Genomic DNA, 17,930 nt, shown 5'->3' on the forward strand with positions numbered 1-17,930 from the left:
GAGCACACCCCGCCCGCCCCAGCTAAAGACGGCCCAGTACAGCCACAGTGACCCCACACAGCTAAGGAAATGATAATTTAAAAATGCTCCTCAATCAAAGTCAAGTGCTGAAAACCAAGCACAGAAATTGAAGAACAGATTCATAAGTCTTTTCTTATGACTTACGACTTTTCTTATGTCTTTTCTTATGACAAGATAAGTTTTTTGTTTCTGTCGCTGTTTTAACAACAGCTCAAGGGTTTGCCATCAGACGAAATAAGTCCACACAAGGGGAGGAAATCCACACAGTAGACTCAGGAGTCTAAATGCTTACGTTTAAGTTCAGACTTTAGCACTTAACAGTTATACAAATATGGGCAAATTCCTTAATCTCCCAGTAATCATGTCTCCAAAATGGAGATTTTAACGATATATAAAATGGATATAACAATCCTGTCTACATCTAAGGGTACTGCTTAGCATGGTGCCTTGTTAAGACAGGAAAAAAGACACAGATGTGTATAACGGACTTTTGGACTCAGAGGGAGAGGGAGAGGGTGGGATGATTTGGGAGAATGGCATTCTAACATGTATACTATCATGTAAGAATTGAATCGCCAGTCTATGTCTGACGCAGGGTGCAGCATGCTTGGGGCTGGTGCATGGGGATGACCCAGAGAGATGTTGTGGGGAGGGAGGTGGGAGGGGGGTTCATGTTTGGGAACGCATGTAAGAATTAAAGATTTTAAAATTTTAAAAATAAAAAACTAAAAAAAATTAAAATTAAATAAATAAATAAAATGCACTCAGCTAGGGAGGCAAGAAGTGTGCCTAGCTTTCACACTGGAGATTCATCCTGAATAGTCTGGCAACTTGTCTACTAGAACTAGGGATTCTAAGTCTCCCACCTTGTACATCCAACTCCTGAGGAGCCAAATGGCCTCCTATCACAATGATTAAGAGCACTTTCCAAGGGCCCAAGTCCTAAGCACCTGACGTTTCCAGCTGATGCCCACCTCAGGGGCTTCCCAGGTGGTGCTAGTGGTAAAGACTCCGCCCGCCAATGCAGGTGATGTAAGAGATCCGGGTTCAGTCCCTGGGTCGGGAAGATCCGGCGGAGGAGGGCATGTTTAATCCACTCCAGTATTCTTGCCTGGAGAATCCCATGGACAGAGCAGCCTGGGGGGCAGTCCCTGGGGTCGCACAGATTCAGACACAACTGAAGCGAGTTAGCATACACATGTGCACGGCCACCTCAGAGACTTGGCAACTGAACCCAAATGTGTAGCTCTTCCTTGAGAAGCTAATTTTCACTCTTATATTAAAAGGTAGAGTACCAGTCACTCAGTGTCTCTCCCCACCAAATGCAAATCCAGTCAAACGTCCAGTTGCTTCCCCAGACTCGGCATCCCTCCCGGGGACAGTGAGAGATGGGGACCAGATGCCCGTTTGCGCTGCTCACCACTGGTCTCTCCAGTTCAGTCAGTCCAGTCGCATCCAACTCTTCACGACCCCACAGACCACAGCGCGCCAGGCCTCCCTGTCCATCACCAATCCCCGGAGCTTACTCAAACTAACTCATGTCCATTGAGTCGGTGATGCCATCCAACCATCTCATCCTCTTTCATCCCCTTCTCCTCCTGCCTTCAATCTTTCCCAGCATCAGAGTCTTTTCCAATGAGTCAGTTCTTCACATCAGGTGGCCAAAGTATTGGGGTTTCAGCTTCAATATCAGTCCTTCCAATGAACACTCAGGACTGATTTCCTTTAGGGTGGACTGGTTGGATCTCCTTGCAGTCCAAGGGACTCTCAAGCATCTTTACTGGTCTCTCCAGTAAAGCCTCTCCAATGCGACACTGCAGTACCCTTCTTTCCCCCCACCTTGTCTCCATTCAGTAACTGTTAGCCCCTCTGAGTCCCCTACCTTGGAACTGGCTCCTTTAATAAAGGAGGCTGCAGGGGAAATGCAGTAGCCTTCGGAAGGACTGCCCTGTGGAGGAAGTCAGCTATGTGAGATGTCCTGCCTGTATACCTATGGATATTCTCAGTCCATTCTTGTGAGTTTCCTCTGGGCTTTCTTCCAGGTGTGGGTCTTATGAATGAAATCTTCTGATATAAAATTGGTGAGCAAACTAAGCCTAATCAGAGATAAAGTGTTAAGTTAATATTCTCCTAGTCTTTACATGAGTGCAAATAATTACTTGTTTGTGAATTTTTAGGGATTCAAAGCAGAAGCTTAGAAAACACACCTCCAAGAAACCTCAGAAGCCAAAAAGTATAAATGTTGAGACTGGTTTTTGAAAATTTGATCTTCAGAGTTCTAAATTCTCAGCCTTAAGGTAGATTGAAGATAGTTTTACTGACAAGAAAGAAAAGGGGAAAACAACAACAACAACGTTTTGAAGTCGAAGCATCTATGCCTTGGTTTGGGGCTGCTGTTTTTATAGTAAAGAAACATAATGATTTTCTCATTTTTATAAAATGCTGAGGGGAAGAACAGCATGTACCATGAAAAAGCAAAACCTCCCAAATTTAATGGACAGAAGGAAAACAATGAATTTTCTTTTGAAAAATTTTGTAAAGGAAAGAAGTTAAATCTATATCATTCAAAGCAATACATATATCTTTATAAACATATAAACAAAGAATTCCCATTTAGAGAGAATTTTACAGGCTAAGAACACAAGTGAGGAAAAATATTTTAGGAAATAAATTATAGGTCATCAGATATACTGGATTCTTCAGCAATAAGGAAACTCCTATCTTCTCCTTACTAATAAACATTCACACTGAAATAAGTATACTTTAGGACTCCAGAGCAATAAAGAAACATACGCTTGTAAATTTCCCACCTTCCTACCTCTTGGATGTGCCCCGTCTTCCATAGGAGTCGTGAAATGTCGGCCTTCTTATACATTGCTATTTGATGAAAACACAAAATGGAGATTTCTAGGAATACTTGGTGAGGAACAGATGATACGACTCTGCAAGAAGGCCTCTCAAAAGGTGAAACCGAGCTAAGGATACAGTGGGCTGCAAACGGTGTCTTTGTGATTGACCTACAGGACTGTGACTGCATTAACTCCGGTCTGCGGACCTGAACGCGGGAGGAGGTGGTGAAATAGGAGCTGTTGCCACGTAACTGCTGACTCAATGGAGAATCAAGCAAATGGGAGAAACGGCATTGCCCGCGGGTAATGTCTAGTGGGCCAGAGCCATTTTTTCAACGCATAGTTCAGTTCAGTTCAGTCGCTCAGTCGTGTCTGACTCTTTGCGACCCCATGAATGGCAGCACGCCAGGCCTCCCTGTCCATCACCAGCTCCCGGAGTTCACCCCAGACTCAGGTCCATCGAGTCCGTGATGCCATCCAGCCATCTCATCCTCTGTCGTCCCCTTCTCCTCCTGCCCCCAATCCCTCCCAGCATCAAAGTCTTTTCATGGCTAAGAGTTAAACTTGTTTTTCAGCCACTTCTTTACAAGCAGGTCCATCCATACCCCTAACAGACAGTGAAGACTACTCAACCGGGCCTGACCTGGCCTTCGGCTTGCAGCCACTGAGCTACAGTCCTGCTCCGCTCACATCTGCTGCACCCGGACGAGCTCACCCCTAACTGGAGCTGGCAATACGCACAGCTACAGGCGGCGCTGTGCCGTGCTCCATCGCAAGAAGGGTGCGATGTGAGGGGCGCCCTGTGCCAACCTGAGGGGCCTCTGCTAGAGGGCAGCTCAGCTCTCATTCTTAGTCAGAGACTGAGTTTTAGAGGCTGTAATGAGCTGTGGAAAAATAAAACTGCACAAAGGAGACGGTTTTTTCACAGGTCAGTGGCGAATGAGTCTCACTTGTGTAGTGAACCCGGGCTCTGAGAACACCGCACGCCCCACTCCTGCGGTGGCCACGGGCTCCGGGGCCCTAAGCCGGCCCCCGTCTCCCGTCTCCGTCTCTGACTCGGCGGAGCCTCCTCCGGTCCCCAGCCCCCGCATCTGCCCCCGCTGTGCTTTCCAGCTCAGCGCAGCTCCCCCTTCCTTGCATCGTCTCCGTTTGCTTTCGACCTCTTTCCCCTTCCTTCCTGCTCCTACTCTTCATTTCTCGGTTCGGCCCTTTTAAGCATCCCAACAGGCTTCCCTGTCTCTCTAGCCCCTTCCTGACCGTGTCCCAGCGGGCGCGTCCCCATCCGCCTTTTCACTGTCTCTTCCTTTCCCCTCACTGTTCTTCACTATCCTTTAAAGTAATTTTAAAATTACTTTAGAATATAGAAAAAGAAAAGAAATGGGCATTTCATATTTTATAAAGATTTAACATCAGGAAAAATGTTGACGGCAGATAGATTACTCAAAAAACATTGTTGGGACGTTAAATAACCACACGGATCAACACTTCACATCACACACCAAAAAAAAAAAAAAAAAACTCCACATGATTAAAGTGTCCAAAATAAATCCTTAAGAGTGCTAGAAGATGCCATACCCCACTCCTAAAATTGAGAGGAAGAAACTCCCACAGTTCAATGTCTATTAAAGTACTGGAAAGATATGCTATTTTAATATAGTCTCTGCTACATCACCACCACTTCGACTTACTTTCACATCATTAAAACATGTGTGAAAATACAGAAAATATAGACCAGTGGAAGGAAACTAGAGCTGTTAATAAAAATGTGAGCGCCTAAATCGGGGAGTACAAACCGTAATCCATGTTTAAATGTCAGAGCACACTCAAACGCTATTTGTAAGTGTAGCTTAACTGGAATTAATATCAAGGCATCAATTTTCATAAAATGATAACACTGGAAACTCCGGTATCACACGAAGTACCATCATCACCCCGTCCATTTTCACTCAGATACTGACTTCTCAAAATAAGGCAGGGCGTCCTGTAGCGTCTCCACAAGTCTGTCTGCAGTTGAAACCATGCTTAGCACAGGGCAGCAACAAGGAATGTTACTGAAATGTTAGAAAAAGGTTTTTTAAAACAAAAATTTCTAACTGAAATTCAAATGCACCTTGAAAATAATTGTTTTTAAGAAGAATAACAAAAAGAATAGAAGAAAACTTTTGAGGCGATGAATAGACTTACGGCGCAAGTGCTATAATGGGTTCCAACCGCATACCTGTCAGTCTGTAAGCATTAAATTTGCACGCCAGGCACACCGCGGCAAGGCATTTTTTTAAAAACGGAAAAGAAACACTAGGAGAAATGTGACAATATTTTAATCTCAAAATGGAAAGAATTTTCCTAAACAGACTTAAGAAATCCATAAACCACAATCAAAAATGGAGAGAAAATTTAAAATGTACTCATTATTTCTTATATTAATAATTTATAGACCTTGGAAGGATACACAGTGGTTATAATAGGGAGAAATAGGGGTAAACTAGGCAAATGTAGGTCACTATGGAAGAGAAGCTTTCACTTTAATAAAACAGTGACTTATATTACACAATAATACCTATTTTAAGCACGAGGAAACACTTTCTGAGAAAGGAATACTTGCTCATGATAAAATATCTAGATATCTAGAAGGTGATGAAGCCAAGATTTGGATCAAAAAGGAAAACTGAGTTATATAAAGTGGCACATGATTATGGGTAATTCATAGGACTCCAAAATGTTATGCTAGAATAACGGAAATATTTTGAATATTGCATCACCTTACCTTACAGTAAAACGTAGAACTCTCTTCTTCATGGAATTCTGCGTTTTGTTCACATCTCTCCTTTGATACCGTTTCATCACTGGTCTTTTTAGAGAAAGAATACAGGCATCCATGGAAGGGAAGAACAGCTTGGAAAGCACACTGGCAATTCTCCAGCCTATATATTTGGAGAAACTTTCATCCCCTATATTTGATGAAACTTTTGTACTATAACTTGTGAAAGGATCAGTTGGGTCATTTATCTCTGCCTGTTTAAAGAAAGAAAAAAAAAAGTAATGACAAAGAATTAAATGAGAGAAAAAAATGTGTTATTAAATAAAAGGTAAAATATATATTTATTTTCTTTGACTAGGAAAGAAATATTCTTCCTATTAAATAAAAATAAGCTTTAAAGGAGAAAAATGCATTTTCTCAAAAGATTTTAAAAATCGTAGGAAGAATTTTCAACCAAAAAAAAAACTATTAAGCATGAAGGAAATTGGTCTTGAAATTTTTTAAATGTAATGATATAATTTCTATTTTAAATCTATATACTTCCCATACAACAGTTTCATAAGCATTTATAATACTTACTTAACAAGAAAGTAAGCAATCAGTTGAAGCATTGGTAATACAAATGTTTTATTAGGTCAGACTTTCATTTCTCTCTGTGTAATCTAAACTTTCCTTGAAGTCAACAGAAAATTTCTATAGCATGAAATCTGAGTTAAGTAAAATACAAAAAGTGCTTTATAGTTCGCTTGTATTGGAAATGTTACAGGGTTTAGATTTATATTGAATTATGTCCTAATACAGAAACACACACACACAAACTCCAGAATATCTAAGTAATTTTTATTCAGGTAACAGCAATTTTCTGAATTTTCTTATTTATGTCCAATAATATCCATGACTGATTTTTAATTATACCTTCTTCTGAAACAGCTAAAGGTACATTTTCTTCAAATAAATGAAGATGTAAGTTTCACGATGTCATGTATTATGTTTTTTAGTGTTCACAATATGTTAATATTAAAAACTCTTTCTCATAACTAAGTTAGGTACTGCCTCCTTTTATTTGTTTTTACAGTTTTATTTAATATTATCCATCTTCGGGCAGCTCATTGCTAGTCACTCGGGATTCATTTTAAATATCTGTAGATCCTATGGTAGAAAATGAAGAATGAAAAATGTTTTTCTTCATATGAACATCTGAATAACCTCTTTAGGATTCCAAGATTAGGGCTAGCACAGTGAAATTACTATTTAAAGACTAACTATTAGTGGAGAGTGAAAAAGTTGGCTTAAAGCTCAACATTCAGAAAATGAAGATCATGGCATCCGGTCCCATCACTTCATGGGAAATAGATGGGGAAACAGTGGAAACAGTGTCAGACTTTATTTTTGGGGGCTCCAAAATCACTGCAGATGGGGACCAAAGCCATGAAATTAAAAGACGCTTACTCCTTGGAAGGAAAGTTATGACCAACCTAGATAGCATATTCAAAAGCAGAGACATTACTTTGTCGACTAAGGTCCGTCTAGTCAAGGCTATGGTTTTTCCAGTGGTCATGTATGGGTGTGAGAGTTGAACTGTGAAGAAGGCTGAGCGCTGAAGAATTTATGCTTTTGAAGTGTGGTGTTGGAGAAGACTCTTGAGAGTCCCTTGGACTGCAAGGAGATCCAACCAGTCCATTCTAAAAGAGATCAGCCCTGGGATTTCTTTGGAAGGAATGACGCTAAAGCTGAAACTCCAGTACTTTGGCCACCTCATGGGAAGAGTTGACTCATTGGAAAAGACTCTGATGCTGGGAGGGATTGGGGGCAGGAGGAGAAGGGGACGACCGAGGATGAGATGGCTGGATGGCATCACGGACTCGATGGACGCGAGTCTGAGTGAATTCCGGGAGATGGTGATGGACAGGGAGGCCTGGAGTGCTGCGATTCATGGGGTCGCAAAGAGTCGGACACGACTGAGCGACTGAACTGAACTGAACTGATTGCATTATCTCAGCTTCCCTGATGGCTCAGTGGGTAAAGAATCTGCCTGCAATGCAGGAGACACAGGGGACACAGGTTCAGTCCCTGGGTCAGGAAGATCCCCTGGAGGAGGAAATGACAACCCACTCCAGTATTTTTTGCCTGAATAATCCCATGGACAGAGAAGCCTGATGGGTTACAGTCCAAAGGGTCGCAAAGAGTCAGACATGACTGAATGATTTCATTATCTAGACAAAATTACAGTGGAAAAAATGAGAACAATCTTATGATAAAGACTGAAAACGTAAAGGTTTAAAGCAGTGAGGAAAACAGAAAAAGGCAAAGTAAATAATACATAAGACTGAAAGGATAAGAAAGAATAACAGGCAAAACACACGTAAAAAGGACGTGGTGAAAATCATGCAAGCATGTAAGCATCGAAATAATGAAACGAAGACTCAAAGTGGCCTCGAAGTGCTAGGAAATTAACGCTGACCTTTAGAAAGAGGGCTATATTTTCACTATTTCAGAAAAAGAGCATTATCACCAGCCTTTACTGATATATACCTACTCTTAAATATCTTTGATTTCCATTATCTCTGGATGTTGAAATCAGTATACTGTTCGGTTTATACTATTCCCACTTGCGTATCTTGCTTATTAACCAGGTCAAGCTCATGGAAAGAGCATTCAATTTGAAACAAGCAGTTAAGTGTGCTTAGGACACTCAGGAGCTGTTATGATTTTTAGGACATTATTCAAGGTCTCAAAGTCTGCATGTCCCATCGATAAAATGGTGATCACAATACCTGGGCTATTTATTCTGCTCTGTTTCTGTGGATTAATTTTTTCATAAGAAAAGGTAGCTCAAAATCAATAACACCATAGAGTTACACAAACATGTGACTAAGCTCTTCCGTTGCTAAGAGAATGTGAATGAATACGTGTCTGAGTGAATGAACAAACCAACACAAATCGTGTCTTCTCACCACATAATTTCTGGTAGCTACCTCGTTTCCAGGGGAGCATTGCTGAGCGTCACGGAATCTGCACGCCCTTCTCACCCCATCTGGCCTGGCTGCGCTTGGCCTTCTTCCCTCCTGGACGGGTCACAGACGCAGAGGCCAGCTCCCTCCCAGAGCAGCATGAAGACAGTGCCGCAGCCTCCACCGTGATTCCCTACTTGAAAGCTCAGGTCAGTTTTCCTTCCTCAGTGATTTCCAAGGCATTCAATTTATGGAAATGTAGTACCGAATACTGGTCAAAAGCATACTGGCCTTATCTGTAAAAGGTTTTGTTTGTTTTCCTGCAGGAAGAAGTCAGCAAAGAAGGTGAACTTTGCAGTTAGAAAGATCTGAAATCAGGTCTAGCTATCAAGGATGCCGCTTGCAGAAAGTAGCTAACCTCTCCCGGTCTACGCTTTGGGTTCAGTTTGGTTCCACCATGTTTTTCCTGTGATGTAGAGAGAACAATAGCCGCTGCTTAGAGCTTTGTGAGGGTTCACTTAGGCAACAGAGATGGCCTGTGCAGCCAACAGGGAGACGCTCAACAGGCACTAGTGCTTTTGGGGGTGCCCCAAGATGGACGTGATGCTCGGGCTTTCATGTGCTGCTCCCACCACCAACCTAGAGAAGCCTTGATTCACCCTCTTCAGCCAAAGACAGGTTAATAGTCACTTTTATATTAGCAAATTTGTCAAATAGGATTATGATTATACTTCCGGAGTAATCTCTAAAGAATCTTCTGTCTTCTTGAGCTATTATCCTGTTTCTTTTCTTTTTATTTTTTTTGACCACAATGCAGGGCATGTGGGATCTTAGTTCCCAGACCATCCATGCCCCTAGCATTGGAAGTGCAAAGTCTCACCCACACGGCCACCAGGGAAGACCTATTATTCTCATTTTAAAATTCAGAGGCTGAATTTATTTATGCCAATGATGCATAAGTGTGAAATCTATACATCTTAGAAGTAAACTTACCCAAAATATTAATGACCACTTCTCACAGTAGACTCCAAAATCACGAAATTACTATTTCATCTGCCAGTGAGTATTACCCCAAATTCCACCTTTATACATTAACATCCTTGTCATGTGTCTCTATTGTTTAACAATGACATGTAGGCTTTAAAATTCAGGATTCTTCCTATTGCATTGTTGAAACTTGATACATTTTATTAGGAAACATGGCAATTTTTGATTACCTATGCTAATTTTACTGATTTAGTATTAAAATTGGAAAAGTGGTACTCCTGAAGAATATTTCTCTCACACACAGATTGTAGCCACATGCAAGGTCAGATTTTCATCCTTCTGTCTTTATTTTGGGCATAATGATGGGAAAAATCATGATTCATTTAGGCTGGCAAGAAGATGGATAACTCAGAGCAGGTGAAATTACCCAAAGAATCGTGATGTAGTAGCAACACAAAAGAAAATAAAATCCTGTCTAGCATTCTGCATTTTCCATCAGTATTTATGGAACTGTAGTAAACACACTAAAATTCAAGCTAATTCACACTACCCTTGACGCGAGAGAATAAAAGGGAAAGAAGAAGGTGCTGAGGCTCTGCAGCAGAGTCTGCAGCGCGTGTTCTCTCCATCTCTTCCTCTCGGGCTTTGGCCTCCACTTATCCTTAAACAGACTCAGAGCTGAGAACATTTAACTTATTTGTGAAAAAATAAATACTTTTTCTTCAAAGTTCAAAAATCAAATGAAAGTGACTCACAGGTGGTCTCAAAGATTATTTCCTCCAGGAGTTATAAAATCTCACAAAGGAAGACAGCAGTTACTAAACCTGTGGTCCTCAGACCATGATTATTGTCATGCCTAGTAAAGTAATGCTCAAAATTCTCCAAGCCAGACTTCAGCAATACGTGAACCGTGAACTTCCTAATGTTCAACCTGGTTTTAGAAAAGGCAGAGGAACCAGAGATCAAATTGCCAACATCTGCTGGATCATCGAAAAAGCAAGAGAGTTCCAGAAAAACATCTATTTCTGCTTTATTGACTATGCCAAAGCCTTTGACTGTGTGGATCACAATCAACTGTGGAAAATTCCTGAAGAGATGGGAATACCAGACCACCTGACCTGCCTCTTGAGAAACCTATATGCAGGTCAGGAAGCAGCAGTTAGAACTGGACATGGAAAAACAGACTAGTTCCAAATAGGAAAAGGAGTACGTCAAGGCTGTATATTGTCACCTTGCTTACTTAACTTCTATGCAGAGTACATCATGAGAAATGCTGGGCTGGAAGAAGCACAAGCTGGAATCAAGATTGCCAGGAGAAATATCAATAACCTCAGATATGCAGATGACACCACCCTTATGGCACAAAGTGAAGAGGGACTCAAAAGCCTCTTGATGAAAGTGAAAGTGGAGAGTGAAATAGTTGGCTTAAAGCTCAACATTCAGAAAACTAAGATCATGGCATCTGGTCCCATCACTTTATGGGAAATAGATGGGGAAACAGTGGACACAGTGTCAGACTTTATTTTGGGGGGCTCCAAAATCACTGCAGATGGTGAGTGCAGCCATGAAATTAAAAGACTTTTACTCCTTGGAAGAAAAGTTATGACCAACCTAGATAGCATGTTGAAAAGCAGAGACATTACTTTGCTGACTCAGGTCCGTCTAGTCAAGGCTATGGTTTTTCCTGTGGTCATGTATGGATGTGAGAGTTGGACTGTGAAGAAGGCAGAGTGCCGAAGAATTGATGCTTTTGAACTGTGGTGTTGGAGAAGACTCTTGAGAGTCCCTTGGACTGCAAGGAGATCCAACCAGTCCATTCTGAAGGAGATCAGACCTGGGTGTTCATTGGAAGGAATGATGCTAAAGCTGAAACTCCAGTACTTTGGCCACCTCATGTGAAGAGTTGACTCATTGGAAAAGATTCTGATGCTGGGAGGGATTGGATGCAGGAGGAGAAGGGGACGACCGAGGATGAGATGGCTGGATGGCATCACGGACTCGATGGACGTGAGTCTGAGTGAACTCCAGGAGTTGGTGATGGACAGGGAGGCCTGGCGTGCTGCGATTCATGGGGTCGCAAAGAGCTGGACCCGACTGAGCGACTGAACTGAACTGACGGGCATGTTATAAACAGAGAATTTCAGGCCGTACTCCTAAATGTATTAAAGTCTAAAATCCACTATTGCAGTGGATTAAGAAGAGGACCAGATGGGAGTGTCCATTTCCCACTTTACAAAGTGAGTGGCCTCGCACAGGTTTCTTAGCGTCTCTGCGCACGTTTCCCCATTCTGAAAATGGAGCGACAAGCCTCCTCTCCTCCCCGGGCGCCCGTAAAAGGTAAGCACGAGAACTGAACGCATTTTCTAGCGTAGCGTCTGACACACAGAAGTCCTTCAATGAATGCGAGTCGCTTGATTCTAATTTTAGGGGCAGGAGGACATGGAACCCCTGGGCTCAGCTCACAGGCGCATCCACCAGTGCTCACTCATTTTGATCTTGCTTAGACTCAGGTCCTCACCTGTGTGAGTGGTGATGGTGGTGGGAATTTTGAGGTCTGGGTGAGTTACATTAGGTAAGATACTTAGCACAGCAGCTGGCGCATTGTAAAAACGCTGCAAATATTTTTGTTTTCTTAAAACAACGTGTCTATTTCACTGGAATCCTATTGATGAGGATTTAAGGAAACTAAACACTTCCAAAAATGCATCTTCCTCTCCCCACTCAAGAGTTTCCATTTATGTCAGAAGAACCACATGTGGGGGAAGAGATAGGGAGGTACTGAGAGAACAGAGACAAACACTGCTGTTGTTCTGCTTTGCTGCTGTACAGAGCGCATCAGGAGCATGGCAATGTCATCAAGAATAAAAACAGATTTTATTTTAAAGATCTCACCATGAAATGTTAACCACCAAGTGCTTACCTAATGAGTCAAAGGTACTCTGAATAAAGTCGCGTATCCATTTCAGCTATACATGTTTCTTTCTGATATTTTAGGTCACGTAACAGATGGCAGAGAGCATTTACACATGATGACTTTTCCTAGACGTGCCAGCATATACTGCTGAATTGCCTAGACAGCGGAGCCTTGCTCATTGCAAGTCTCCCTGGAAGTATTTCAAACAAAGCACATCAATTAACATTTGTTTATTATGCCGCTGTGAGTATATGACAGTTTTTGATTTCTTTCCCAAATACTCAGGCAACAGTTGGGTTTATATTGAATTTGTCAGATAAAGGGCTCATGTTTAGGGATCGATTTAGAAATGTTTTTCACTTCAAATATGCTACTAAATATCTCACTTCTCATCTAACCTCCATTAAGCATCAAAGTTTGTGAACAGATATAAAAAGAATTACAGATGATAGAATGTTATTATGGATTGAAAAAAAACAAGCCATGAAAGTACATAACACAGTAAAGGATTTACCAGTGATGTAATAAATTCAGGTATCAAATATAAACCTTAAATTATTGAATTCAGTAGATTATCATATGGATTGCACATATATTTTTAAAGTGTAAAAAGATAAAATCTCTCTTAATTCCATAAATATACAAGTATCATCAATCCTTCTGAAATACATCCTTCCCACTCTAACGTAGCCTATAATTAACACTGTGATCACCCTGTGTAGGTAATATGATGACTACCTTTCATGAAGCAAGTATCTGGGAGCAAGGGATTAGGAAGGAAAGAATAAGCAAAGGTTTTCTATAATCACACTTGTCTGCATTAACTGAAATAAGAGTGGGATAAACGTTTAGATCAAAGCATCTGAGGTGCAAGGCTTTACTGTATAGTTTTGTTTTTGGCTTTTTGATATGTTCTCTGTTCACCATGAGCAGTGCGGAAAGACTGAAGACTAACGGAAGTTTTACCACTTGTAGAAGCAAGTTTCTATTTTACGCTACAGAATTTGTTTCCCAAAGTGAAGGTGAAGTGAAAGGGATAGTCACTCAGTCGTGTCCAGCACTTTGTGACCTGTGGACTGTCCACTCTTTGGGACCCCATGGATGGTAGCCCGTAAGGCTCCTCAGTTCATGCGATTCTCCAGGCAAGAATACTGGAGTGGGTTGCCATTCCATTCTCCGGGGGATCATCGCGACCCAGAGATCGAACCAGGGTTTCCCTCATTACAGGCAGATTCTTTACTGTCTGAGTCACCGGGGAAACCCCAAGAATACTGGAGTGGGGAGCCACCCTTTTCCAGGGATCGAATGGAGGCCTCCTACACTGCAGGCAGATTCTACACCGTATGGGCCCCCGGGGAAGCACCAGGTTAGTAATGTATGTGGTTCAATAGAATGCGGGAATCAGTGACTGATTTTTAAAACTGAGGATATTTAGGAATAAGTAATTAACCTTTTTATCTTATTTCTGTAAATGTGTTGCCATTATAGGGCCAAAGAAAAGGAAAGAAAACCTTGATTATATAATGCTTATGTTCTACTGTAAAATTAAACCTATAAAGATATATTGTGTACAGAGTATTCAGACAAGACAGCACTATTTTAATAAATTCAAAATATTTGCTTTAACATATTATACCTATAGACCAAATGTGCTCATTCTTTTGAAATCATCTTGCTTTGTTTTATTCATATATGTGATTTCGTTGTTTAAGTTATTCCACAGTTCCATTATTAGCTTGCTTAAGAACAGGCAGACTTTTAAAATATAAAATAAATGAGTATGATTTTCCCGAGAAAAATTAAGTATAAAAGGGAGCTTCAGCTGTAGAATTTAAGGAAGTTAGAAGATCACACAGGAGTAATGTAAGAGCAGAGTGTTGCTCGGGGATGGCAGAGAGGAAACCTGAGAACTGCTTAGATGCTAACCACTTTGGGCTCCAAAAATCACTGCAGACTGCAGCCATGAAATTAAAAGATACCTGCTCCTTGGAAAAAAAGCAATGACCTAGACAGTGTATTAAAAAGCAGAGACATTACTTTGCCTGGAAAGGTCTGTCTAGTCAAGGCTATGGTTTTTCCAGTGGTCATGTATAGATGAAAGAGTTGGACAATAAAAAAGGCTGAGCACTGAAGAACTGATGCCTTTGAACTGCGGTGTTGGAGAAGACTCTTGAGAGCCCCTTGGACTGCAAGGAGATCCAACCAGTCCATCCTAAAGGAGATCAACCCAGAATATTCACTGGAAGAACTGGTGCTGAAACTGAAGCTCCAATACTTTGGCCCCGCGATGCGAAGAGCTGACTCGTTGGAAAGACCCTGATGCTGGGTCTTGAAGACTGAAGAGTGAAGGGGATGGCAGAGGATGAGATGGTCGGATGGCATCACTGACTTGATGGACATGAGTTTTAGCAAACCCTGGGAGACGGTGAAGGATGGGGAAACGTGGAGTGCTGCAGTCCATGGGGTCACAAAGAGTCAGACGTGACTGAGTGACTGAACAGAACAGCAATCACTTTGATCTTTTGAATAATTAGCTTTGGAGAATGTAAAGGAGTTAGGGTCGACACTGTCAGCACTGAACCTATATAGACGTGTTAGTATGTGACTGTCAGCACTGAACCTATATAGACGTGTTAGTATGTAACTTGACATGAAAATTACATTCCCCTGAGGCTTCCCTGGTGGTTCAGCGGTTAAGACTCCACGCTTCCATTGCAGGGGGCCTGGGTGCAACCCCTGGTCAGGGAACCAGATACCATATGCTGCAATAACAACCACAAAAACCTCACGCGCCACAGTGGAGACGGGTCCCACATGCGGCACAGCCACGCAAATACATATTTAAAAACCTTATATCCTAGCTAAAAATGAGTCAGAAAAGTCTGGTGACTAAAGTCTTATAATGATGCAAGGAAAAATATTAAACAGGAGAAGAATAAACATCACGGGTTAGACACTCGGTCCTGTCCATACCAAAATAGAATTCTTGGCCAACAAACCTTTAGAATCAAACTGAATAAAACCCTTCTGTCAGCGAAAACTGACAATTAGCCACCAGCCAATGCTCATGAAAAGAATATGAAAGGATTTTCTTTGAGCAAAAGAAAAATAATCCCGTATAGAAGGCCAGCAATTCAAGAAGAGAAAGTAAGGAAAGAAACAAGTAAACAGATCAGTAAAGCAAAAGTATATTGAGTGTATAAAACAACATTAATATGTTGGCATCTGTAAACACACACGTGCACACAGCATACACATATAGAAACACATCCAGAGAAACACAACTTAAATGCTCAACAGGAAAAGTGTATAAAAGAAATAAAAGTTGCTAAAATATTACAAGACCATTTTACGGCCCAGGAAACACATAAATCCCCCTACATTAGAAGGAGATAATGAAGGGCTCCTTCTGAAACGTTGGAGAGACAAATAAAAGACTGCGTGACTACAAAATAAACAAGCAGAAAGGCTAGGATGAAATGGTATAACGAACACTCTTCCTGGAAGGGCACAAAACCAGTTTTAGAAAAAGGATAGAGGACAACCAGAAAATAAGTAACAAAATGGCAACAAGTACATAACTATCAATAGTCACTTCACATGTCTATGCATTAAATTCTCCAATCACAGCACATACGGTAGCTGATTGGATTAAAAAGAAGAGACCTAGCTACATGTTGCCTACAAGAGAGTCTACAGCTAAAGACAAATGCAGACTGAGAGTGGGGACAGAAAAATATGTTCCATGCAAACAGATGTGAAAAGAAAGCTAGGAGAGCAATAACCATATCAGAAAAGTAAACTTTTGAGTCTAGAACAAAGACTAAAAAGTAAACTTTTGAGTCTATAACAAAGACTAAAAAGGACATTATGTAATGACACGGGGGTCGATACAAGAGGATGTAACATCCGTAACCATGCATGCACCTAACACACGGGCCCCTAAATATACAAGGCAAATGTTAACAGACACAGAGGGAGAAATTAGCAAAGCAGTAGTTGTAGAAACCTTGCCATCCCACTCACATCAATGGGCAGAGATCCAGGCAGAAAATCAATAAGAAAACACTGGTCCTAAATGACATAGTAGCCCAGTTGAACTTGATATAGATACTTCAGAACATTTCATCCAGAAGAGTCAAATACGCACTGGGTTCAAGGGCGCATGGAAAGCTCTCCCGGGCAGATCATGTACTAGGTCTAGAAACAAGTCTCAGCAAATTTTAGAGGATAAAAGTTACATCAAGTATCACTTTTGACCATAACAAATGAAACTAGAAAACAATTATAAGAAGAAAAATGGGAAAGACAGAAACACGTGGAGACTAGTCCGCATCTGACACGCTAACAAAAACCAGCAGCTCAACCAAGAAACCTAAGAGACAGTCAGAGCAGAGCTCCAGACAAATGGACCCGAGACAGAGCTTTCCCAAACCTGCAGGCACAGCAACAGCACTTCCAAGAGAGAAATGCTTCGCAATAAGGCCTACTTCGTGAAGCAACACAAATCTGAAATAAATGAGCATCTAAACAAATCAGAAAAAGAGCAAAGCCCAGAGGAAGCAGAAGAAATAACATAACAAAGGTAATAAGAAAATAAATAAACTATAGACCAATCAAACAATAGGAAAGATCAAGGGAACCAGGAGTTGATTTCCTTTTGGAAAATAAACAAATTTGATAAACCTGCAGCTAGGCTCATTAAAAAAAAAAAAGACAGGATACAAATAAATAAGAAATGAAAGAGGAGAAGTTACAAATAATATGAGAAAAAAACCATAGGAGAATACTGTAAATAGTTAAATGTCAACAAATTGCATAACCAAGAACAAAGGGATAAACCTTTAGAAACATATAACCTATAATCTATCAAGATTAAATCAGGAGGAAATAGACAATCTGAGCAGACTGATTACTAGAAATTAAATTGAATCAGGAATCAAAAATCTTCCAAAAAACTCCAGAAACAGACATATTCACAGGAAAATTCTTCTGAATATGAAAAGGATAGTTAATACCTGTCCTCAAACTATTCCAAAAAAATAAAGAGGAAGGAACACTCCCAAATTCACTCGACAAGGCCTCCAATACCTCATATCAGACCCAGATACCACAAAAAAGGATAATGCAAGTCAACAAGGCCTCCATTCCCTCATATCAGAACCAGACACCACAAAAAAGGAGGGTACAAGTCACTGTCTTTGAGGAATATGGATGTAAGAATCCTCAACAAAAATATTGGCAAACTTAATTCAACAAACATAAAAGAGACCATGCACCATCAACAAGTGAGATTTTATTCCAGGAAAGCAAGTATAGTTCAACTTAAGCAACTCAATCAACGTGATACCCCACATTCACAAGATGAAGGATAAAAACCACGTGATCATCTCAGTAGACACAGGGAAAGCATCTGACACAATTCAACACCCATCCATGATAAACATTCT

The 17,930-nt window shown here is 41.0% G+C and overlaps 1 protein-coding gene across 2 annotated transcripts in view; it reads right to left on the reverse strand.

Annotated features, from left to right (window-relative positions):
- The window catches only part of TMEM232 (transmembrane protein 232), a 274,691-nt gene that overhangs the window by 115,806 nt on the left and 140,955 nt on the right, over window positions 1–17,930 (reverse strand). For both annotated transcript variants that reach the window (XM_060416083.1, XM_012179047.5), the window contains exon 13: window positions 5,635–5,882. In XM_060416083.1, the coding sequence (XP_060272066.1) occupies window positions 5,635–5,882 (248 nt within the window). The remainder of the gene's footprint in view (window positions 1–5,634; window positions 5,883–17,930) is intronic.

Source organism: Ovis aries, chromosome 5 (genome assembly GCF_016772045.2).
Source record: "Ovis aries strain OAR_USU_Benz2616 breed Rambouillet chromosome 5, ARS-UI_Ramb_v3.0, whole genome shotgun sequence".
NCBI lineage: Eukaryota > Metazoa > Chordata > Mammalia > Artiodactyla > Bovidae > Ovis > Ovis aries.